The 25,870-nt window shown below is 41.7% G+C and overlaps 1 protein-coding gene across 1 annotated transcript in view; it reads right to left on the minus strand.

The window, feature by feature from the left end:
• Window positions 1-2,435: 2,435 nt before the first annotated feature.
• Window positions 2,436-25,870, minus strand: part of ICA1 (islet cell autoantigen 1) — a 469,392-nt gene continuing 445,957 nt past the window's right edge. Inside the window, 2 exon segments of the mRNA XM_053714096.1 lie at window positions 2,436-4,921; window positions 6,969-7,061. Coding sequence (XP_053570071.1) covers window positions 4,803-4,921; window positions 6,969-7,061 — 212 coding nt within the window. The 3' untranslated portion in view covers window positions 2,436-4,802.

Here is a 25,870-nt window from a genome sequence, read left to right on the forward strand (position 1 = left end):
AAAGAGGGTGGTCGACAGTGTCAAAGGCTGCGGACAGATCAAGGAGGGTAAGCAGAGAGAAGTGGCCTTTTGATTTAGCTGTAAGTAGGTCGTTGGTGACCTTAACAATAGCTGTCTCTGTGGAGTGATAGGGTTGAAATCCAGATTGCAGCGAGTCAAGAAGGGAGTTTAACGTAAGGAAATGGGATAGGCGTGCATATACTAGTTTTCGAGAAGCTTTGAAGCAAGAGGGAGGAGGGAAATAGGGCGGTAGTTGGATGGGGAGGTAGGATTAAGGGAAGGTTTTTTGAGGATAGGTGTGACCAGTGCATGTTTCATCGATGAGGGAAATGTACCAGTGCTGAGGGAGAGGTTGAAAATGTGTGTTAGTATAGGGGTAAGGGTAGCAGAGAGAGAGGGGAGCAGCTGTGAGGGGATAGGGTCAAGGGGACAGGTAGTGAGGTGAGAGCGCTGTATAAGTGCTGAAACTTCTTCCTCAGTAACAGGGGAGAATGAACTAAGTTTCAGGTTATGAGGGTTGTGGTTGAGTGAGAGTATTTGAGGGGGGGAGAGAATGGAATTATGTTGAGAGCTGATTTCATGTCTGATGGAATCAATTTTGTTAATGAAGTGACTGGCAAAGTCTTGAGCTGACAGAGAAGTTGTATTAGGAAGTGGGGGAGGGCGGAGGAGAGTATTGAAAGTGGAGAACAGATGTTTTGGGTTTGAAGAAAGATTAGAGATAAGAGTAGAGAAGTAGTGTTGCTTGTGGAGATTAAGGGCAGAGTAGTAGGAGTTCAAGATGAATTTGTAATGAAGAAAATCAGCTGAACTCCGTGATTTTCTCCAATGCCGTTCAGCAGTACGGGAACATCTGAGTAGGTATCGTGTCAGAGGAGTATGCCAGGGCTGGGGATGAGTGTGTGATTTCCGAGCAGTGGTAAGTGGGGCGAGATTGTCAAGGACAGATATAAGGGTGGAATTATAGTGGCAGATAGATTGTTCAGGGCAGGAAAAGGAGGAGAAGGATGAGAGGAGCGGTTTAAGGGAATTAGCAAGTTGTTGCTGATCTAAAGACCTAATGCTTCTGTGAAGTTTGGTGTGAGGAGTAGAAGGTGGGAGAGTTGTAGGAAGGATGATATGTTGCAGGTAAGGAGATGGTGGTCAGAAAGAGGAAAAGGGGAGTTTGAGAAGTTTGAGAGAGTGCATCGATAGCTAAAGATCAGGTCAAGAGAGTGACTGTCTTTGTGAGTGGGAGAATCAGTCCATTGTGACAGACCGAAAGAGGAAGTGAGTTGCAGAAGTTGTTTAGCAGATGAGGCAGTGGGATTGTTAAAGGGGATGTTGAAGTCGCCAAGAATGAGGGCAGGGGTGTCTGAGGAAAGGAAATAGGGTAGCCAGGCAGCCAAGTGATCTAAAAATTGAGTTGCTGAGCCAGGGGATCGGTATATGACTGCAACACGTACAGAGAGAGGGGAGAATAAGCGAATCATGTGGGTTTCGAATGAGGGAAAAGTGAGGGAAGAGATAGGGTGTATTTGTTGAAAGGTGCAACGAGAGGAAAGTAAAATACCTACACCACCTCCTTGTCTATTACCAGACCTAGGAGTGTGACTGAAGTGGAGACCCCCATGTGACAGAGCAGCAGTGGATGCAGTGTCTAGGGGAGAGAGCCAGGTTTCTGTTAGGGCCAGAAGATTGAGGGAGCGGGAGATCAAGAGGTCATGTATAGAAGTGAGTTTGTTGCAAACAGAGCTCGAGTTCCAGAGTGCACAAGTGAAAGGGGTAGTGGCTTTAGATGCAAGAGGAATGTGAGTAAGGTGTGCAGAGTTTTGTTTTCTGAGTCTATGGGATGGTACACGGCTTGTCAGTGGTTGGGGACCAGGATTAGGGGAGATGTCACCAGCAGTAAGTAGAAGCAAGAGGGAAAGTGACATGAGATGAGATACAGATTTGCAGTAGTGAGACTGCTTTTGAGATGAGCTGCAGGGGGTAGAGAGAGTGTTTAGGAATAGGTAAAGTTCATGAGTAGAAAAGTAAGATGAGTTTAAGAGAGATGGGCTAATGAACAGTGCAGGTGGAGAGGGAGAGGAGTAATTGAATAGTGTAGTTTGTTATAGAGACAAAGGGTAGTAAAAAGGAATATGAATATATTGAGCATTTTTACAGAATTGGGAACCAGTTAAAAACATAAGACACAGAATTACTGTAACATTTGCATAAGGGAACAAAAGGTATATGAAACAAAATATAATAAAAGTACTGTGTATTCTATGGGGTTAAGGGAATGGAAGGATGTGCTGATCAGTGTTAGTGGGTTTTATTTGAGAGGGTGGAAGTGGCTCTGTACTCTGCACCACGTAGTTAATAGTAAAAGGTTATGTTGTGTACTTGAGGTGTCTGAGAACAAATCTAGAAATCAAGGAGATTTGAGGACAATAAGTTACTTCAAACACTTTGTGAAAATCTGTTTTATTAAATTAATGACACAACAGGCAAGCAGACATTTCTTGCAGTATGCATTGAAAAAATAATCTCTAGGAAATGAATACTTGGTTATTTTATTTATGGATGGCTTGTGCATTGCAAATCTAAATGTTTTTAGAACATTAAAGGGACACTAAACCCAATTTTCTTCTTTCATGATTCAGATAGAGAATAACATTTTAAACAACATTCCAATTTACTTCTATTATCTACTTTGCTTAATTATTTAGATATCCTTTGTTGAAGAAATAGCAATGCACATGGGTGAGCCAATCACTTGAGGCATCTATGTGCAGCAACCAATCAGCAGCTACTGAGCCTATCTAGATATGCTTTTCAACAAATGATATCAAGAAAATGAAGCAAATTAGATAATAGAAGTAAATTATGAAATAAAAAATTTGGGTTGCATGTCCCTTTAATAATAAAATGCATTTGTTTTCATATTCTTCCTTTGTAAAATACATTTTTAAACATTACTTACGAAAATAACTTGAAACTGCATGTTATTAAGCCCCTGTAACTAATTTATAACGCATAAGCTTTCACAAAAGAAAATATTGTATAATTTGCATTCAAACACATTAAAAGATGGAAAACCTTTCTAATTATATCAATTTCATTAATATCATGAATTTTATTAAAATAGATTCAAATTATATCTCTCTTAAAACAATTTAGGCAAAACATTTTGGCAAATATAGTAATAGATCTAAAACCATATAAAACCATATGCTTACCTGATAAATTATTTTCTTTCTTGGCAGTGAGAGTCCATGAAATCCATTTTTAAATTATGGAAATTACTTCACCTGGCCACCAGGAGGAGGCAAACACACCCCAAACAAAGCAATACATATCCCTCACACTTCCACTACCCTCTCAGTAGTTCAAGCCGAGGATAAGGGAAAAGTAGAGAGATAAAAAGGGATACAGTGGTGCCAAAAGTCTGCCGCCACTACATTATTACAGGGAGGGTTCGTGGACTCTCACTGCCAAGAAGCATAAATTATGTTTTCTTTCTAATGGCAGTGAGAGTCCACAAAATCCATTCATAACCTATGGGAAACCAATAACCAAGCTGTGGAGTCCATGAAATGTTAGGGAGATAAAGGTAAGGAAGGAAGTCCTAAGTACTAGGCACCACAGCTTAAAGAACCTTTCGCCCAAAAGAAGCCTCTGCTGAGCCAAAAACATTGAATCTGTAAAATTTTGTGAAAGTATGCAGAGAGGACCAAGTAGCAGCCTTACAAATCTTTTCAACTGAAGCCTCATTCTTGAAGGCCCAGGAAAAAGACACAGCACAAGTAGAATGTGCTGTAATCTGTGATGGAGGATGCTGACCCGCTTCTATATACGCCATGGGAATCAATCATCTAAGCCAGAAAGATAGGGTAGCAGATGTGGTTTTCTGACCTTTGCGCTTACCAGAATGCAGGATAAACAAGGAAAAAGATTGACTAAACTCCTTGGTAGCATGAAGATTGAACTTCAAAGCTCTAACCACATCCAATTTATGTAACAGCCTCTTCTTAGAAGGAGGAGGATTGAGACAAAGAGACGGAACAATTTCTTAATTAATATTGAGAGTTGAGACAACAATTTTCAGATGCGCTGCCCTACCAGTGATTGAGGTAAAGGTCTCCCCTTATATATTTGTAAGATTCCTCCCCAAATTAAAATTAAATAACAGTTGTCCCTTTCCCTGAATCATGTTGTTCACTGCCCCTTATATTTAGGCAACAAGCCATTGGAGGTGAAGGGAGAAAGGGGACTTAACCAGAAGTCTTCAACTAGTCTGGGTCCTGTAATACAGAGAAAATTCAGTGTTACTAACACTGTTCATCTGTAAAGGGAGGATAGCTCAGACACCTGGAGGAGGCATGGGGACTTCCCTGCGACCACCAGAGGTTAACAGACACCAAAACTCTACTAAGAGAATTACATGGCCTTTACCAACTCCCCTGCCCTCTCTTGCAGAAACCAATCAATTGAGGACAATAAAAAACTTGAATCTTCAGCAGAGCCCCTCTCCCTGCCAACCTCCATGAAATGAGGCAAAGAACTACTGAGTGGGAAGGGGAAGTGAGAGAAATATTTAATGCTTTGTTTAGGGTGTCTTTGCCTCCTCCTGGTGGCCTGGTGAAGTAATTCACATAGATTATAAATAGATTTTGTGGACTCTCATTGCCATTAGAAAAGAATGTTATATAGATATTTATATGTCAAAGAAACAAACATTTTTTTGTATAGAAAGAAATAACAGATTATTAGTGGCACATTTGGAAAGTTTGTTTTTAATGTTATTTAAAGTAAACCTCTTTGAAATGACATATTTAGGCATTGAGCAGTTCATGTTCCTTATCTGTTTTCCCAACAGCATCAGGATTAGATAGTGGATCAAGGTCAGCAAAGAGATTATACCAAGTAGTTAGATCCTTAGATTTTGAAACATCTGAAAGACCAAGAAGGAAATTAATTAAAACCATCATAGAAACAGTGCAATTAATTGTTTTTTTACTACACATTTTTATTAACGTTACATAAATCTATAGAAGGATGTGAAAACAGAGGTTTTGCTCTGATTTCACTCTGAAAGGCCACACTAACACTTCTATTTTTTATCTCTGTAACATTAATTAAATATAATAAATGCACAGAAAAACCCTGAAATAACTCAGCTCTGTACACACATAATAAATGCAACCTATGAATAAGATCTTTTAAATGAATTGTGTCTAGTTTAAGAACTGTATGTAAATCTGGGTGCGCTGTGTCTCCAGAAAGGTCAATCTGGAAAATTCTCTGCTCTCTGTTCCAACTAAAGTTGCCACGTGTACCTCAAAAAAACAATGAGCCAAACATAGTATAGTTACGTTGTACATAAAATGGGACTAAAAGAAAAATACAAGGATCAAGTGAATCAACTTCTTTATTGGAAACACCAACGAAGCAGCGGAATGTACAGCTTGTATACATTTATTAAGAACAACTAAAAAGTTCTAGGTGTTTCGGCAATAACATCTGCCTTTATCAAGAGCAAATAATCTTTAAAATCATATAGAATAAGCTGTGCCTGCATATAGGAACTATATATCAGCGGTTCCTGCAGTAAAGACTACGGAGTGGAACTCATCTGCATTCATCATTGAATACGTTTATTCTCTAGAGGCTTATCGGCTAGAAGGGAAATCCTATTCAAATTATTGTGTGCTCTTCGTATTTCTGCTGAGGAATACCTTCTATATTTTAACCAGGAAACTAACTGTTCTGCTTCTTTTTTGTAATCTTCATTAAAGGAGCAATTATGTTGCAACCTAATAAATTGTCCTTTTTGCGACAGCATAAGGGACATGTTGTGGATGACAACTCCTTGCACGAAGCAAGGAGCTGTCTGAAATTGGTTTGTGGTATACACTATCATTTTCTGGAAATAGATCCTGATAATGATACATCCAAGAAATAAATGCATTTTCTATTAAAATCAAAGTTAAACCGCTAGCTGATTTTATTGTCATTCAACATTACAAAAAAGGAGCAGATCAGTTAGTCTCCTGATTAAAAGAAAGAGGGTATTCGGCTTAGCAGATAAACTAAGAGCAAACAAAGAGGTAGATAATTTGAATAGGAGTTCCCTTCTAGCAGATAAGCCTGTAAAGAATAAACGTACCGACTTCAATTGGGTTACTTTTGTGACAAATGATAGTGCACATTACTACGATATTTGTAAGATTATACACAAACACTTTACACTTTTGTTAGCAGATGGTCACTTACAAGAAACAGTACAGACGGGATTGAGGTGTTCATACAAGAAATGTAAAACTATTGGTAATATGGTATCACCTTCACAATTGAAACCCATTTCCCAACTACAAAGTTCTTGGCTTACTTGCCATGGTATGTTTAGATGTGACCATCATAAACGTAGTCCATGTTCTTATGCATTATTCACTGACTCTTTTACGGGGGAAGAGTTCCACATTGATTGTCGTTTGAATTGTTCTTCTACCTTTGTTATTTAATAAATCACCTGCAGTCATAGCAAAGTGCAGTATGTAGGTTTGACCACTAGGAAGGTACATTGAGGGATTAGAGAGCATGTCTAAAGCATCAGTGTGGGTACTTTATCTACCCCTATTGTTCAACATTTTGTTCAGTTTCATCATAACAGTTTAGATAGAAAAAGTGTCAGCTCCCAAGAGAGGCGTTGATAGTTTAAAGCTCCTCAATAAATGGGAAATGTTCTGGATTTTTAAGCTTAGAACGCATTTGTCCCTGGGCTTGAATTCAGAATACAATTTGATCAACTACTGGGAGTGATATTTGTGTATTTTTTTGTACGCTAATATTCACATACATACACACACATACACATATATATATAACCCAAACCCAATTTGTACAAAAATTACTATTTACCACAAACAGATTATATAAAATGAACTGAACTTGATGCACTATGGTCCAAAAAGCAAATACAGCAAACAATGAAACATTACCTTTTTGAGGCATCTTGTTAATATTTGTATTGGGGCTACTAGATGCAGGCGCTGGCTGAGATGATGGAGGAATCCCACTGTTGGCGGCCCAGTCTGTAATTCAGCAGATATGAAACATTATGTAGGGTGATTTTTACTTTGTTTTTTAATTGAAAAAGGGTTGTTGCCATATTGGTCCCACAAAGAATGTTCCTTTAGTAGATTGAGACACCTTTTAATGGACCAACAAAATCAAGTTTTCTTATCCCATAAGCTTTCAAGACCTCACAGGTCTCTGAAGACGAATAAAAAAACCTTGATTTTGATGGTCCATTAAAAGGTGTCACAATCTACTAAAGGAACATTTTTAAAAAAAAATGGGATGGCAGTAACTTACATGGTACAACATGAGAAAGCAAGACCATATTTGTGTTCGCATTTTATGAATTATTTTAATGACATAAAACGTTAACATAAAGGGCCCCTATATAATGATTATTGCTGCTCTGTGCTGTATTGTCCTTTACATGCTTGCTGAGATGGTGAAAGGTGCGTATCTACCATACACAAGCTGAGATGGTGAAAGGTGCGTATCTACCATACACAAGCTGAGATGGTGAAAGGTGCGTATCTACCATACACAAGCTGAGATGGTGAAAGGTGCGTATCTACCATACACAAGCTGAGATGGTGAAAGGTGCGTATCTACCATACACAAGCTGAGATGGTGAAAGGTGCGTATCTACCATACACAAGCTGAGATGGTGAAAGGTGCGTATCTACCATACACAAGCTGAGATGGTGAAAGGTGTGTATCTACCATACACAAGCTGAGATGGTGAAAGGTGCGTATCTACCATACACAAGCTGAGATGGTGAAAGGTGCGTATCTACCATACACAAGCTTAGAACCCAAACATTTCAAATTTACTACAATTTAAAATATCTTTCCTATCTACTTCTGTTATCAAATTTGCTCTATTCTCTTGGTGTTCTTTGCAGAAGGAGCACTGCTAGGATTTCACTGCAGGTGAGCCAACAGGCACCAATCAGCAGCTAACTTACAGTATTGCAGTGTTGCTCCTGAGCCTACAGAGGTATAATTTTCAACAAAGGATACCAAGAGTACAAAGAAAATTAGATAATAGAAGTAAAATGCCCAAAAAAGTTACCAATCTGACACAAGCATGTAGGTATAATCCAAGATGGATTCTAGATGATAATGATAATGATAATCATTGCATTGGGCCATTGAATCTCAATTATATTTACATGCTATGTCCCTTAAAGGGAGATTCCATAATAAATTATGTAGGGCTGTTTGGCTATATAATTTTTTTTTAAACTATACTTTTAGGAACCCCAAATAAGTGGTCCACGTTTTGCTTAAATGAGAGAAATATTGGAAAATTAGGAATTCAGTGGTTCGTGTGGGCAACAACAAAGCAGTAATAAGATATTAGCTTACATAGTAGAGCATAGACAAATAGAAAAAAAGCATTCCAAAATGAGTAATACAATTAATAATGAAAATGGAAGATTTCAGAAAGTAGCCAAGAAAGCCTGAATGTGATAGGTAAAATGATTATATCTTATATAAATATATTTCAGGTACGTATAGAGATTTAACAGGGGTATGGTTTGTACTGAGGGTGGATAAAAACATGAATTATGCTTACCAGATAATTTCCTTTCCTTCTGTATGAGGAGAGTCCACGGCTTCATTCCTTACTTGTGGGAATACAGAGCCTGGCCACCAGGAGGAGGCAAAGACACCCCAGCCAAAGGCTTAAATACCTCCCCCACTTCCCTCATATCCCAGTCATTCTGCCAAGGGAACAAGGAACAGTAGGAGAAATATCAGGGTATAAATGGTGCCAGAAAAATAAAACAAAATTTAGGTCCGCCCTTCGGAGAATACGGGTGGGGGCCGTGGACTCTCCTCATACAGAAGGAAAGGAAATGATCTTGTAAGCATAATTCAGGTTTTCCTTCTTAATATGAGGAGAGTCCACAGCTTCATTCCTTACTTGTGGGAAACATATACCCAAGCTCCAGAGTACACTGAATGAACGATAAGGCAAAAAAAGGAGACGGACCCTATTCTGAGGGCACCACAGCCTGCAAAACCTTTCTTCCAAAAGCTGCTTCAGCCGAAGCAAATTATCAAACTTGTAAAATTTAGAAAAGGTATGTAAGGAGGACCAGGTAGCCGCCCTACAAATCTGACCATAGAGGCCTCATTCTTTAAGGTCCAAGAGGAAGCCACTGCTCTAGTTGAATGAGCCTTAATCCTCTGAGGAGGCTTATGTCCCGCTGTCTCATAAGCTAAGCTGATAATGCTCCTCAACCAAAAAGATAAGGAAGTAGACGAGGCCTTCTGCCCCCTACGCTTCCCAGAATAGACAACAAATAAAGAAGAAGTCTGTCTACACTCCTTCGTAGCCTGAAGATAGAACTTCAAGGCCCGAACCACATCCGAATTATGAAGTAACCATTCCTTCGAAGGAGGAGGATTAGGAGACAAGGAAGGAACCACAATCTCCTGATTGATGTTGCGATCTAAAACGACCTAATGAAGAAAACCTAACCCAGTACGAAGAACAGCCTTATCAGCATGCAATACTAGGTATAAAGAGGCTCACATTGCAAGACAGCCATTTCAGAGACTCTTAAGCAATAGCCAGTAGAAAAAGAAACCTTCCAAGACAGTAATTTAATGTCAACTACATGCATAGGCTCAAACGGACCCTTCTGCAAAACTTTAAGAACAAGATTTAAACTCCAAGGAGGAGCGCTAGATCTAAACACAGGCCTGATTCTAGCCAGAGCCTGAACAAAAGACTGAACATCTGGAAGCTCAGCGAGCCTCTTGTGCAGTATAACAGATAGGGCCGAAATCTGTCCCTTAAGGGAGCTAGCAGAAAGGCCCTTCTCCAGACCATCCTGGAGAAAGGAAAGAATCCTGGAAACCCTGACCTTATGCAAGGGGAATCCACGCTCTTCACACCAGAATAAGTAGGTCCTCCACACCTTATGATAGATGCGACGAGTAACCGGCTTACGAGCTTGAATGAGAGGATCAATAACTCTCTCAGAGAAACCTCTCTTGGCTAGGAGTAAGCGTTCAATCTCCACGCAGTCAGCCTCAGAGAATCTAGATTTTTATGAACAAAAGAACCTTGTTCCAGCAGATCCCGCAACAAGGTAACTTCCATGGAGAAGGTGACGACATTCCCACTAGATCCGCAAACCACATCCTTTGCGGCCACGATGGAGCAATCAGTATCACTGATGCCCGCTGCTGCTTGATGCGGGCCACTACTCGAGGAAGGAGAGGTAATGGCGGAAAAAAGTATATTAGACTGAACCTCTAAGGCACCACTAATGCATCTATTAGCTCCGCCTGAGGATCCCTGGATCTCGACCCATACCTGTGTAAGCTTGGTATTGAGACAGGACACCATGAGATCTATCTCCACAGTCCCCCACCTCTTGCATATCTCCACAAACACCTCGGGATGGAGAAACCATTCCCCCGGATGAAAGGATTGTCTGCTGAGAAAATCCGCTTCCCAGTTGTACACATCCGGAATGTGGATCGATGACAGCGAACAGTTGTGGGCCTCCGCCCACTCCAGAATCTGAGATACCTCCCTCATTGCTAGGGAGCTCCTTGTTCCTCCCTGGTGGTTGATGTAACCACCGAGGTGATATTGTCTGATTGGAATCTGCTAAACTGGGACGAACCAAGATGGGACCAAGCCTTCAGAGCATAGAAAATTGCTTGAAGTTCCAGAATGTTGATTGGAAGAGAGCTCTCCTCCCGAGATCAAAGGCCCTGAGCCTTCTTGGCTCCCAAACTGCTCCCCATCCTGAGAGACTTGCATCTCTAGTCACAATCTCCCAGGATGGTCTTAAAAAAATATGTGCCTCGGGACAGGTGATCTGAACAGAGCCACCAAGAGAGTGATTCTCTTGACCAGTTGTCCAGAGAGATCTGTTGAGACAGATCTGAATGATTGCCTCAGCATGCACAGCTGTAACAGTCTGAGACGGAACCTGGCAAAGGGAATTATGTCCATGCTAGACACCATGAGACCAATCACCTCCATACACTGCGCCACAGACGGCCTTGAGGAAGTCCTGAGGGCAAAACATGCCGAAGCCAGCTTGCAACGTCTCTTGTCTGAAAGAAATATCCTCATGACTAGTGAGTCTATTATAGTGCCCAGGAATTCTACTCGGGAGCTTGGAATAAGAGAACTCTTTTTTAAGTTTATCTTGAATCCATGGGATCAAAGAAAAGAGAAAAGAGATTCCGAATGTTCTTCCTCTAGACGAAAGGATGATGCTTGTACCAGAATATCATCCAAGTAAGGTGCTACTGCAATGCCCTGGGTTCTGGCCATGGCTAAGAGAGCCCTCCAGAACCTTCGTGAAAATTCTTGGGGCAGTAGCTAGGCCAAACGGAAGAGCAATAAACTGGAAGTGCTGGTCCAGGAAGGCAAACCTTAGGAACTGAAAGTATTCCCTGTGGATTGGGACATGAAGGTAAGCATCCTTCAGATCTATAGAGGTCATGAATTGTCCCTTCTGGACTAAGGGAAGGATAGACCTTATTGTCTCCATCTTGAATGAGGGGACGTTCAGAAACTTGTTTAAGAACTTTAGGTCCAGAATCGGGCGGAAAGTTCCCTCCTTCTTTAGGACCACGAAAAGGTTTGAGTAGTATCCCAAGCCACGTTCCTCTATGGGAACCGGAACAATGACTTCTAAGGAGGACAGATCCTGAACGCACCCCAGAAAGGCATCCCTCTTCTCTGGTTTTGATGACAGATTTGAGAGAAGAAATCTGCCCTTGGGTGGAAGAGACTTGAACCCAATTCTGTAACCCTGAGCAATGACCTCCAGGACCCAAGGATCCTGCACATCCCTGAACCAAGCTTCTGAGAAGAGCAAAAGTCTGCCCCTACCTGATCCATAGAGGGACAGGGGACGACACCTTCAGGCTGATTTAGTCTCAGCAGGCTTCTTGCTCTGCTTGGACTTATTCCAGGACTGAGCCGGCTTCCAAGTCTTAGGGAGGATTGCTGGTGCTGGGATTTATCAGAACGAAAGGAACGAAAATTATTAGATTGTCCCTTAGATCTGTTCTTTTTATCTTGTGGTAGGAAGGGTTCCTTGCCCCCTGTAACTGTGGAAATAATGGAGTCCAGGCCTGGACCAAACAAACTCTTACCATTGAATGGAAGGGAAAGGAGTCTGGACTTGGAAGTCAAGTTCGCAGACCAGGACTTCAGCCACAAAGACCGTCTGACCTGAACAGAAAACCCAGCAGTTTTAGCATTTAAACAAATAATTTGCATATTCGCATCACAAATAAAAGAATTAGCGACCCTTAAAGCCTTAATTCTATCAAGAATAATATTGAGGGGACCTTCCACCTTGATCAATTCTGATAAGTAGTCACACCAGTAGGTAGTTGTAGAATGTTGAAACATCTTTCTTAACAGAGTTTTCATCTTTTTATCCATGGGCTCTTAGAACGACGAACTATCCTCCAGTGGGATAGTAGTGCATTTTGCAAGCGTGGAGACAGTGCAATCCACCTTAGGGACGGAACCTCACAACTCCAATTGAGAGTCCGGGACCGGGAACAGTTTCTTAAAGGCAGACAAAGGTGTGAAGAAAGAACCAATCCTCTCCCATTCGTTCTTAATAATGTTTGCCATATTTATAGGAACAGGGAAAGTCTGAGGAACAATCCTGTCTTCGTAAACTCTATCCAGTTTAGGAATTAAAGGTTCTTCAGGCAGTTTGGCCTCTGGAACCTCTAAGGTACCCAGAACTTCCTTTAAAAGAAAACGCAAGTGCTCCATCCTAAATCTAAAATCTGGTTCCTCCACAATTGGAGGCTTAGAGGCAGCTGATTCAGACACAGAAAGTTCAAACTCAGAAGTATCAGACAGAACTTCATTATCAGATAACCGTCTATCAGCTATAGCCAATAAACTAGATAATGACCCCTGTGAAGGATAGCAATATTTGACCTTTCGCTTGCGCTTAGCAGGGCGAGGTAAAGCACTAATGGCTGCAGACACAGCCGTTTGTAACTTCGCAGTGAAGTCTGGAGGTAAAAGGCCTCCTCCAGATGAAGGATCAGGCATACTTTGGGAAACTGCATGTGTATTAGGAGATGAAAGCAGGGTGCACACCTCATGGGATGGGGACCCCTCAGAGGTGCAAGGCTCAATGGTATCAAACATGTTGACCTTTTTTGATGCTTTTTTCTAGGCATGTGGAACATAATTGAAAAGGCGGGTATACCTCGGCCTCCTCACAATATAAACAGGCATTAGTCTTAGGTATAGAGGGAGTACCCTTAAAAACATCATGGAGTCCTCCATAGCTATAGGCTATGTCCTAATATAACAATAACAAACGTTATATAAAATGGCACCTTTATACCCCTAATGGCTGGGGCACTCACCACCTCCTATGACCCAGGCACACAGAGTAAACCACTTCTCTCTGATAGCCAGCACAGTCAGAGAGTAGGAAGTGAAACTACGACCACACCCGGTCACATGGAGCACAACCTAGGAGCGCCTCCGCTAAGGAAAAGCGCACCAAGCTTGTAAAGCTGCACAGCTCTAAAGTGAAAGTAGGATACAATATACAGTGCTAGAAAATTAATAAAAGCAAGTAGCTGTGTATATCATACATATACACAGCTACTTGCTTTTATTAATTTTATATTGCTCTTGAGAAAGACTTGCTAAAAGTTGAAACGCGTTGAGCTTAAATAAATATATTTTTATCAAAGTTGGAAGACTGTTGATATCCTTCTTTGCTGAGACAAGCCGGATTCTCCTATATATGGAGTAAGTTACTATTTTGTTTTTCTTGATTTATTGGACACCTTTTGGTTATTTTGAGTCTTCATTTGCTTGCAGACCTACTAACAGGTTCTGGATAGATCCTGACATCACACATTTATTCCGGGGAACTTCATTACTCTGGAGAAATATTACACCGCAGCTGAACTCCCACTACTTATGGAGTGAGTATACTGCACTTATATTAACTGGATTCTACACACACCTCAAGCCCTTTTTCTCTTCATCATATAGAGAAACATCATTGAACAGACCAGCGCCATCTATTTGCCATTTCCTAAAGTGAAAGTAAACTGTATGTTCCAACCTCAGCCTATGAGCCTCAGAAAACATCTCACACATAACGCAGTATAAATCAAATAAAAATTGATGAGAGTAATCCCCCCTCAGGAGATATTAACCCTTGATTCCATACAGAAAAGAGGAACCACACTGTGACCCTGTCTTCTAGCGTTACCATATGTGTAAAAAATTAAACAATCTTACCGAAATCTATGCTGTGGGACAGAAACACAGCCTCTCAAGTGTGACAATCTTGTCGCATTGCTCCTGACATGGACTTGAGTGATGAAAGTAGGCAGTGAAACTCGTCAACACTGATTGCTTAGGATCTGTTATTACGAGTCTGGATGGTTTCGCAGAAAGACTCTCCCGGCATCTCCAGACCCTAACTTTCATCAATGCTCTCACTGAGAGGCTGACAAGACTACTTAAAACTCCAGTCCAATTTCAAAGGGTAGATAGCCTTCATAAGGAACTACTCTGTATTTTCTGACATTTCTCTGCCAACCTCCTGTGACGAAAGGCAAAGAATGACTGGGATATGATGGAATTGGGGGAGGTATTTAAGCCTTTGGCTGGGGTGTCTTTGCCTCCTCCTGGTGGCTAGGTTCTGTATTCCCACAAGTAGGAATGAAGCAGTGGACTCTCCTCATATTAAGAAGGAAATCAATGATTAAAAAGAAAAAAATGCGGTATATTCATGGCTGTAATGTTTATTTTTTTTTTTTGGTAAATTCGTTCCATTAATCCATTTCACAATGTCATGCTCTCCCAGAGGTTTCTGTCAGCCTATTTTAGGCATTTTTTCTATCTTGAACATATCATCATATATAACAGAAATAACATGCCCCTTTTTCACAGCAAAAAAAAAAAGTTATAAAATAAACATACAGAGTTGAGAAATAGACTTTAAAAGGGACATGAAAGATAACTTTTGGGTTTCAAATAGACTTTATTTGAAAACCAAAAGTTATCTTTCAAATTTGATAATATAAGTTATCAAGATATCAATATAAATTTGATATCTGAAAATTGTATGCTCTATTTAATAGAGCATACAATTTTCAGATTTCAGAATTACTTATGTTATCAAATTTGCTTCAGTCTATTAGTATCATTTGTTGAAGGAGAGCAATGCTCTACTGGAGCCTAGCTGAACACATTGGGTGAGACAGTGACAAGCAGCTAGCTCACAGTACTGCATTGTTTCTGAGACTACCTATGTATGCTTTTCAACAATGGATAGCAAGAGAAAAAAGCTAATTAGATAAGATAAGTAAATTGGAAATTTGCTAAAAAGTTCTTGTTCTTTCAGAATCATTAAAATTTAAGTTACTATCCCTGTAATGCCATTGCTCCAGTGCAAATCTATGTACACAGAATCAACCCATACTAAGTTTCAAAAAGCTCACTGAATAGAAGATTGTTTGGAGTGGAAAAGATCTGCACAAGGGCTTAAGTGTGAGGAGGGGCAAGCACTAAAATGAAACATAATGTTATTGTTTTAAATAAATAACACTATATAAATTGTTATTAAGGTAATCTCCTTCCAATTAAATACAGGTGAAAAGTTGATCAAATATGAACCTATCAAACTGGAGATAGTTCACCTGCCAATAATTTAATTAATTTCAATGATCTATCTGTGCATATCTAATGATATATAACCAAATCAGTAATGGTCTGATATAACTGTAAAAATAATCCAAAAAGTTATTATTCTAAAAATGAAAACCATGATTTAAAGCAATTTGATTTAAATAAAATCCACTCTACTTCATATCCAGAACTCTGCATAACTAGATAAACTGCTCTCAAGATAAAATTAGTCTTTCAAAAATTATTTCAGGGACCTCATAGTACTGATGAGACTTCTTAGATAATCTCACAAGAGCGAAGAGCGCTAGATAATCTCACCAGAGCGGAGAGCGTTAGTAAATCTCACCAGAGTGGAGAGCGTTGGATAATCTCCCCAGAGCAGAGAGCGTTAGATAATCTCCCCAGAGCGGAGAGCGTTAGATAATCTCAACAGAGCGGATCGTGTTAGAGCATTAGATAATCAGCCCCTATATTAATAAAGGCAAATTGTAGCTTGAGAGGTGTTTATCTCGCTATAGCGGAGGGGGTGTCAATAGGAGAGACAGATACATAGAGTTGCCACCAGCCATGTTAACATCACAATATAGAGATGAAAAAGGAAATACAAGTAGGTGTGGTTTTTCTCTGCTGTGTGAGCTTTGGATAATCAGTTCTCTCGTAGCTTCTATTTTGCAATTTTAAGACTTTCTTTTTTTCCTCACTACCACATTTCCCATCATGCTTCTCACTCCCTCATAGCCTTCCATCAATTCATTTCTCTCTTTCTCATTTGCCACACAAATATGCTCATCTTTTTTCCTGTTTTTGCACCTGCAATCTTTCCACAGAAGCACTTTAAAAATCTGTTTGTTTTCCTCTTAAAATCCTCTTTTCAAAAACATTTCCCTTCTCTCAGTTATTTCTAGATCTAGTATGATTACTTAAAGGGACAGGATATTAAAACATATCTGTTCCACCTAAAAGCTTGTTTAAAAATGTATAAAACTCAGAACTAACACAATCATGCACCTCCTGTTAGCTTCTCATTAAATATAAACATTCTATACATAACCCTTTTCTTGCAAAAATATTTTAACATGTTTAACTGCTGCTCTAAACAATGTTTCAAGGCCAACCCTGCTGCATATCGATCCCTTATTGGCTTTTACTGATAACTGCAAACAAACACATTTTATATTAACTTTATGATTATGGCTAGCCTGGTAGTCTGCTGACTAAAGCCCAGATTGGCTCCTCAAATAAGGCAAAAGGTGGGTGGTGAGTTTGGCTATTGAAAAATAACTGCAAATTTATGCTTACCTGATAAATTAATTTCTTCTATGGTACGACGAGTCCACTGATTCATCCTTTACTTGTGGGGTATTATCCTCCTGCTAACAGTAAGTGGCAAAGAGCACCACAGCAGAGCTGTCTATATAGCTCCTCCCTTATCTCCACCCCCCCAGTCATTCGACTGAAGGTACAGGAAGAAAAAGGAGAAACTACAAGGTGCAGAGGTGACTGAAGTTTAAAATAAAAAAATATAATCTGTCTTAAAATGACAGGGTGGGCCGTGGACTCGTTGTACCATAGAAGAGATTAATTTATCAGGTAAGGTACGACGAGTTCACGGATTCATCCTTTACTTGTGGGATACAATACCAAAGCTACAGGACACGGATGAACGGGAGGGACAAGACAGATGGTTAAACAGAAGGCACCACTGCTTGAAGAACTTTTCTCCCAAAAATAGCCTCCGAAGAAGCAAAAGTATCAAATTTGTAAAATTTGGAAAAGGTATGAAGCGAAAACCAAGTCGCAGCCTTACAAATCTGTTCAACAGAAGCATCATTTTTAAAAGCCCATGTGGAAGCCACCGCTCTAGTAGAGTGAGCTGTAATCCTTTCAGGAGGCTGATGCCAAACGGATGATGTTTTTCAGCCAAAAAGAAAGAGAGGTAGCCGTAGCTTTTTGACCTCTACGTTTTCCAGAATAGACAACAAACAAAGAAGATGTTTGACGGAAATCATTGGTTGCTTGCAACTAAAACTTCAAAGCACGAACCACGTCCAAGTTGTGCAACAGACGCTCCTTCTTAGAGGAAGGATTAGGACACAGAGAAGGAACAACAATTTCCTGATTGATATTCCTATTAGTAACAACCTTAGGAAGGAATCCAGGTTTGGTACGCAAAACCACCTTATCAGTATGGAAAACAAGATAAGGCGAGTCGCACTGCAATGCAGATAATTCAGAAACTCTTTGAGCCGATGAGATAGCAACTAAAAACGGAACTTTCCAAGATAGAAGCTTAATATCTATGGAATGCATAGGTTCAAACGAAACCCCTTGAAGAATTTTAAGAACTAAATTCAAACTCCATGGCTGAGCAACAGGTTTAAACACAGGCTTGATTCAAACTAAAGCCTGACAGAACGACTGAACGTCTGGAACATCTGCCAGACGCTTGTGCAGTAGAATTGATAAGGCAGATATCTGTCCCTTTAAGGAACTAGCTGATAGCCCCTTCTCCAATCCTTCTTGGAGAAAGGACAAAATCCTAGGAATCCTGATCTTACTCCATGAGTAGCCTTTGGATTCGCACCAATAAAGATATTTACGCCATATCTTATGATAAATTTTCCTAGTGACAGGCTTTCGAGCCTGAATCAAGGTATCTATGACCGACTGCATACCATGTCCGAAGCTCTCTCCTGTTTGATTCTGGCAATCAAACGAGGAAGGAGAGGAAATGAAGGAAACACATAAGCCAGGTTGAACGACCAGGGTACTGCTAGAGCATCTATCAGTACTGCCTGATGATCCCTTGACCTGGACCCGTAACAAGGAAGTTTGGCGTTCTGACGAGACGCCATCAGATCCAATTCTGGTGTGCCCCATTGCTGAATCAATTGTGCAAACACCTCCCACTCCCCCGGATGAAAAGTCTGACGACTTAGAAAATCCGCTTCCCAGTTCTCCACTCCGGGGATATAGATTACTGATAGATGGCAAGAGTGAGTCTCTGCCCATCAAATTATTTTGGTAACCTCTATCATTACTAGAGAACACTTTGTTCCCCCCTTATGATTGATATATGATGATACGTGATATTGTCCGACTGGAATCTTATGAATCTGGCCAAAGCCAGCTGAGGCAACACCAGAAGCGCGTTGAAGATCGCTCTCAGTTCTAGAATATTTATCGGGAGGAGAGCCTCCTCCTGAGTCCACAAACCCTGTGCTTTTAGGGAATTCCAGACTGCACCCCAACCCATGCTGGCCTGCGGAAACACATTCCCTGGGACAGATGATCCTGTGACAACCACCAAAGAAGAGAGTCTCTGGTCTCTTGATCCAGATTTATCTGAGGAGATAAATCTGCATAATCCCCATTCCACTGTTTGAGCATGCATAGTTGCAGTGATCTGAGATGCAAGCGAGCAAACAGAACTATGTCTATTGCCGCTACCATTAGTCCGATTACCTGAGCCACTAACGGCCAAGGAATGGAATGAAGAGCTCGGCAGATGGTTAAAATCTTTGATTTCCTGACCTCCGTCAGAAAAATTTTCATGTCCACTGAATCTATCAGAGTTCCCAGGAATGGAACTCTTGTGAAAATTCTGGGAGCTGTGACAACCCGAAGGGAAGAGCCACAAACTGGTAATGCTTGTCCAGAAAGGCTAACCTGAGGAACTGGTGATGATCTTTGTGGATAGGGATGTGTAGATACGCATCCTTTAAGTCCACGGTGGTCATATATTGACCCTCCTGGATCATTGATAAACTAGTCCGAATGGTCTCCATCTTGAAGGATGGGACTCTGAGGAATTTGTTTAGGATCTTGAGATCTAAAATTGGTCTGAAGGTTCCCTCTTTTTTGGGAACCACAAACAGATTGGAGTAGAACCCCTGCCCCTGTTCTGTTTTCGGAACTGGGCAGATCACTCCCATTGTATATAGGTCTTCTACACAGCATAAGAACGCCTCTCTTTTTGTCTGGTTTACAGACAATTGAGAAAGATGCAATCTCCCCCTTGGAGGAGAATCTTTGAAATCTAGAAGATACCCCTGGGTTACGATTTCTAAAGCCCAGGAGTCCTGAAGTCTCTTGCCCAAGCCTGAGCAAAGAGAGAAAGTCTGCCCCCTACTAGATCCGGTCCCGGATCGGGGGCCGCCCATTCATGCGACTTGGTAGTAGCAACGGGCTTCTTGTTTTGTTTACCCTTGTTCCAAGCCTGGTTGGGTCTCCAGACGGACTTGGCCTGAGCAAAATTCCCTTCCTGCTTTGTGGAGGAAGAGGAAGAAGAGGGTACTCCTTTAAAATTCCGAAAGGAACGAAAATTATTCTGTTTACCCCTCAATTTAACAGACTTATCCTGAGGTAGGAGATGACCCTTACCTCCAGTGATATCTGAAATGATTTCCTTTAAGTCAGGCCCGAACAGGGTCTTACCCTTGAAAGGTATAGCCAAAAGCTTTGATTTAGATGATACATCAGCAGACCAAGACGGAACTGGGCAGATCACTCCCATGGTATATAGGTCTTCTACACAGCGTAAGAACGCCTCTCTTTTTGTCTGGTTTACAGACAATTGAGAAAGATGCAATCTCCCCCTTGGAGGAGAATCTTTGAAATCTAGAAGATTCCCCTGGGTTACGATTTCAAAAGCCCAGGAGTCCTGAACGTCTCTTGCCCAAGCCTGAGCAAAGAGAGAAAGTCTGCCCCCTACTAGATCCGGTCCCAGATCGGGGGCTACCCCTTCATGCTGTCTTGGTGGCAGCAGCGGGTTTCTTGGCCTGTTTACCCTTGTTCCAAGTCTGGTTAGGTCTTCAGACTGACTTGGATTGAGCAAAATTCCCCTCTTGCTTTGCAGCAGGGTAAGAGGTAGAGGGACCACCTTTGAAGTTTCGAAAAGGAACGAAAATCATTTTGTTTGGTCCTCATCTTATTTGTCTTATCCTGAGGAAGGGCATAGCCTTTCCCTCCAGTGATGTCTGAAATGATCTCTTTCAGTTCAGGCCCGAATAGGGTCTTACCCTTGAAAGGGATGGCTAAAAGCATCAGCAGACCAGGACTTAAGCCATAACGCTCTATGAGCTAAAATGGCAAAACCTGAATTCTTTGCCGCTAATTTAGCCATTTGAAAAGCGGCATCTGTAATGAAAGAATTAGCTAGCTTGAGAGCCCTAATTCTATCCAGAATATCATCTAATGGGGTCTCAACCTGAAGAGCCTCCTCCAGAGCCTTGAACCAAAAAGCAGCTGCAGTAGTTACAGGAACAATGCACGCTATAGGTTGGAGAAGAAAACCCTGATGAACAAATATTTTCTTTAGGAGACCCTCTAATTTTTTATCCATAGGATCTTTGAAAGCACAACTGTCCTCAATAGGTATAGTTGTACGCTTAGCCAGGGTAGAAATAGCTCCCTCCACCTTAGGGACCGTCTGCCACGAGCCCCGCATGGTGTCTGATATGGGAAACATTTTCTTAAAAGTAGGAGGGGGAGCGAACGGAATACCTGGTCTATCCCACTCCTTAGTAACAATGTCCGAAATCCTCTTAGGGACCGGAAAAACATCAGTGTAGGTAGGAACCTCTAGAAATCTGTCCATTTTACACAATTTCTCTGGAACTACAATAGGGTCACAATCATCCAGTCGCTAAAACCTCCCTGAGCAATATGCGGAGGTGTTCTAGTTTAAATTTATTAGCCGTCATATCTGAGTCTGTCTGAGGGAACATCTTTCCTGAATCAGAAATCTCTCCCTCAGACAGCAAAACCCTCACCCCCAACTCGGAACATTGAGAGTGAACATCGGATATGGCTAATAAAGCGTCAGAGGGCTCAGCATTTGTTCTCACACCAGACCTACTGCGCTTCCCCTGCAACCCAGGCAGCTTAGATAAAACTTCTGTGAGGGTAGTATTCATAACTGCGGCCATATCTTGCAGGGTGAAAGAATTAGACGCACTAGAAGTACTTGATGTTGCTTGTGCGGGCGTTAATGGTTGTGACACTTGGGGAGAATTAGATGGCATAACCTGATTCCCTTCTGACTGAGAATCATCCTGCGACATACTTTTAGTAGCTAAAATATGTTCTTTGCAATTTATTGACCTTTCAGTGTATGAGGGACACATTCTAAGAGGGGGTTCCACAATGGCTTCTAAACATATTGAACAATGACTTTCTTCAATGTCAGACATGTTGAACAGGCTAGTAATGACTACAAACACGCATGAAAACACTTTATTTAGTGAAAAAAATAATCTTAAAAAACGGTACTGCGCCTTTAAGAGAAAAAAAGCATACACATTCTGCAAAACTGCTTTAAAATGCACCAAATATTTCAAATTTTTGCAAGCAGACTCAATATGTGTAGTAAAGTTTGTCCCACAAGGAAACTTAACATTTAACCCCTAAATGTGCAAACTGGATTGAAATTAGGCCTAAATCCGGAAAAAACACCCCCAGCACCTTGCCACAGCCCTGCTGTGGCGCCTACCTGCCCTCAGGGATAGTAAATATGGGGTTAAAGCTTCGATTTGGCCCAAAACATTCACAAGGGCCCTCAGGAGTTTTAGCTTGCTGCGTGAAAACAACTGCGCATCTGAGGCGCGAAAATAGGCCCCGCCCATCTCACTCGATGTCTCTACAGCTTCAAAGAACCGCACCAGAGCGGTTTTAAACTAGCCATGTGGGTTCTGAGACCCAAAAAAACATAATTTATGCTTACCTGATAAATGTATTTCTCTTGTGGTGTATCCAGTCCACGGATCATCCATTACTTGTGGGATATTCTCCTTCCCAACAGGAAGTTGCAAGAGAATCACCCACAGCAGAGCTGCTATATAGCTCCTCCCCTAACTGCCATATACAGTCATTCGACCGAAACTAGCCGAGAAAGGAGAAACCATAGGGTGCAGTGGTGACTGTAGTTTAAAATGTAGACCTGCCTTAAAAGGACAGGGCGGGCCGTGGACTGGATACACCACAAGAGAAATAAATTTATCAGGTAAGCATAAATTATGTTTTCTCTTGTTAGGTGTATCCAGTCCACGGATCATCCATTACTTGTGGGATACCAATACCAAAGCTAAAGTACACGGATGAAGGGAGGGACAAGGCAGGTACTTAAACGGAAGGGACCACTGCCTGTAGAACCTTTCTCCCAAAAATAGCCTCCGAAGAAGCAAAAGTATCAAATTTGTAAAATTTTGAAAAGGTATGAAGCAAAGACCAAGTCGCCGCTTTGCAAATCTGTTCAACAGAAGCCTCATTTTTAAAGGCCCAGGTCGAAGCCACAGCTCTAGTAGAATGAGCTGTAATCCTTTCAGGGGGCTGCTGTCCAGCAGTCTCATAGGCTAAGCGTATTACGCTCCGAAGCCAAAAAGAAAGAGAGGTTGCCGAAGCCTTTTGACCTCTCCTCTGTCCAGAGTAAACAACAAACAGGGAAGATGTTTGACGAAAAACTTTAGTCGCTTGTAAGTAAAACTTTAAAGCACGGACTACGTCCAAATTATGTAAAAGACGTTCCCCTTCTTTGAAGAACGATTAGGACACAATGATGGAACAACAATCACTTGATTGATATTCTTGTTGGAAACTACCTTAGGTAAAAACCCAGGTTTTGTACGCAGAACTACTTAATCTGTATGGAAAATCAGATAAGGAGAATCACATTGTAAAGCTGATAACTCAGAGACTCTACGAGCCGAGGAAATAGCCATCAAAAACAGAACTTTCCAAGATAAAATTTTCCATGGAATGAAGGGGTTCAAACGGAACTCCTTGAAGAACCTTAAGAACCAAGTTTAAGCTCCATGGAGGAGCAACAGGTTTAAACACAGGCTTAATTCTAACCAAAGCCTGACAAAATGCCTGGACGTCTGGAACCTCTGCCAGACGCTTGTGCAAAAGGATAGACAGAGCAGAAATCTGTCCCTTTAAAGAACTAGCTGATAATCCTTTATCCAAACCCTCTTGGAGAAAGGACAATATCCTAGGAATCCTAAACTTACTCCATGAGTAGTTCTTGGATTCACACCAATGAAGATATTTGCGCCATATCTTATGGTAGATTTTCCTGGTTACAGGCTTTCGTGCCTGTATTAAGGTATCAATGACTGACTCGGAGAAGCCACGCCTTGATAAAATCAAGCGTTCAATCTCCAGGTAGTCAGTCTCAGAGAAATTAGATTTGAATGATTGAAAGGACCTTGTAGTAGAAGGTCTTGTCTCAGAGGCAGAGGCCAAGGTGGAAAGGATGACATGTCCACCAGGTCTGCATACCAGGTCCTGCGTGGCCACGCAGGCGCGATCAAGATCACCGATGCTCTCTCCTGTTTGATTTTGGCAATCAGTCGAGGGAGCAGAGGAAACGGTGGAAACACATAAGCCAGGTTGAAGAACCACGGTGCTGCTAGAGCATCTATCAGCGTCGCTTCTGGGTCCCTGGACCTGGATCCCTAACAAGGAGGCTTGGCGTTCTGGCGAGACGCCATGAGATCCAATTCTGGTGTGCCCCAACGATGAACCAATTGAGCAAACACCTCCTGATGGAGTTCCCACTCCCCCGGATGAAAAGTCTGACGACTTAGAAAATCCGCCTCCCAGTTCTCTACACCTGGGATATGGATCTCTGATAGATGGCAAGAGTGAGTCTCTGCCCAGCGAATTATCTTGGAGACTTCTAACATCGCTAGGGAGCTCCTGGTCCCCCCTTGATGGTTGATGTAAGCCACAGTCGTGATGTTGTCCGACTGAAATCTGATGAACCTCAGGGTTGCTAACTGAGGCCAAGCTAGAAGAGCATTGAATATTGCTCTTAACTCCAGAATATTTATTGGGAGGAGTTTCTCCTCCTGAGTCCACGATCCCTGAGCCTTCAGGGAATTCCAGACTGCACCCCAACCTAGAAGGCTGGCATCTGTTGTTACAATTGTCCAATCTGACCTGGGAAAAGTCATACCTTTGGACAGATGGACCCGAGATAGCCACCAGAGAAGAGAATCTCTGGCCTCTTGATCCAGATTTAGCAGAGGGGACAAATCTGTGTAATCCCCATTCCACTGACTGAGCATGCATAATTGCAGCGGTCCGAGATGTAGGCACGCAAATGGCACTATGTCCATCACCGCTACCATTAAGCCGATCACTTCCATGCACTGAGCCACCGAAGGGCTCGGAATGTAGTGAAGAACACGGCAGGAATTTAGAAGCTTTGATAACCTGGACTCCGTCAGGTAAATTTTCATTTCTACAGAATCTATCAGAGTTCCTAGGAAGGAACCTTTGTGAGGGGTGATAGAGAACTCTTTCCCTCGTTCACTTTCCACCAATGCGACCTCAGAAATGCCAACACTATGTCCGTATGAGATTTGGCAATTTGGAAGTTTGACGCCTGTATCAGGATGTCGTCTAGATAAGGGGCCACTGCTATGCCCCGTGGTCTTAGGACCGCCAGAAGAGACCCCAGAACCTTTGTAAAAATTCTTGGGGCTGTTGCTAACCCAAAGGGAAGAGCCACAAACTGGTAATGCCTGTCTAGAAAGGCAAACCTTAGGAACCGATGATTATCTTTGTGATGGTAAGCATCTTTCAAATCCACTTTGGTCATGTACTGACCCTCCTGGATCATAGGTAGGATTGTCCGAATAGTTTCCATTTTGAACGATGGAACTCTGAGGAATTTGTTTAAGATCTTTAGATCCAAAATTGGTCTGAAGGTTCCCTCTTTTTTGGGAACCACAAACAGGTTTGAATAAAATCCCTGTCCTTGTTCCATCTGTGGAACTGGATGGATCACTCCCATTATTAGGAGGTCTTGCACACAGCGTAAGAATGCCTCTTTCTCTATCTGGTTTACAGATAATCTCGAAAGGTGAAATCTCCCTTGTGGGGGGGAAGCTTTGAAGTCCAGAAGATATCCCTGAGATATGATCTCCAACGCCCAGGGATCCTGAACATCTCTTGCCCACGCCTGGGCGAAGAGAGAAAGTCTGCCCCCTACTAGATCCGTTGCCGGATAGGGGGCCGTTCCTTCATGCTGTCTTAGAGGCAGCAGCAGGCTTTCTGGCCTGCTTGCCTTTGCTCCAGGCCTGGTTAGATTTCCAGGCCGGCTTGGTTTGCGCAAAAGTTCCCTCTTGTTTT

The sequence above is a fragment of the Bombina bombina genome, chromosome 5 (assembly GCF_027579735.1).
Source record: "Bombina bombina isolate aBomBom1 chromosome 5, aBomBom1.pri, whole genome shotgun sequence".
Taxonomy (NCBI): domain Eukaryota; kingdom Metazoa; phylum Chordata; class Amphibia; order Anura; family Bombinatoridae; genus Bombina; species Bombina bombina.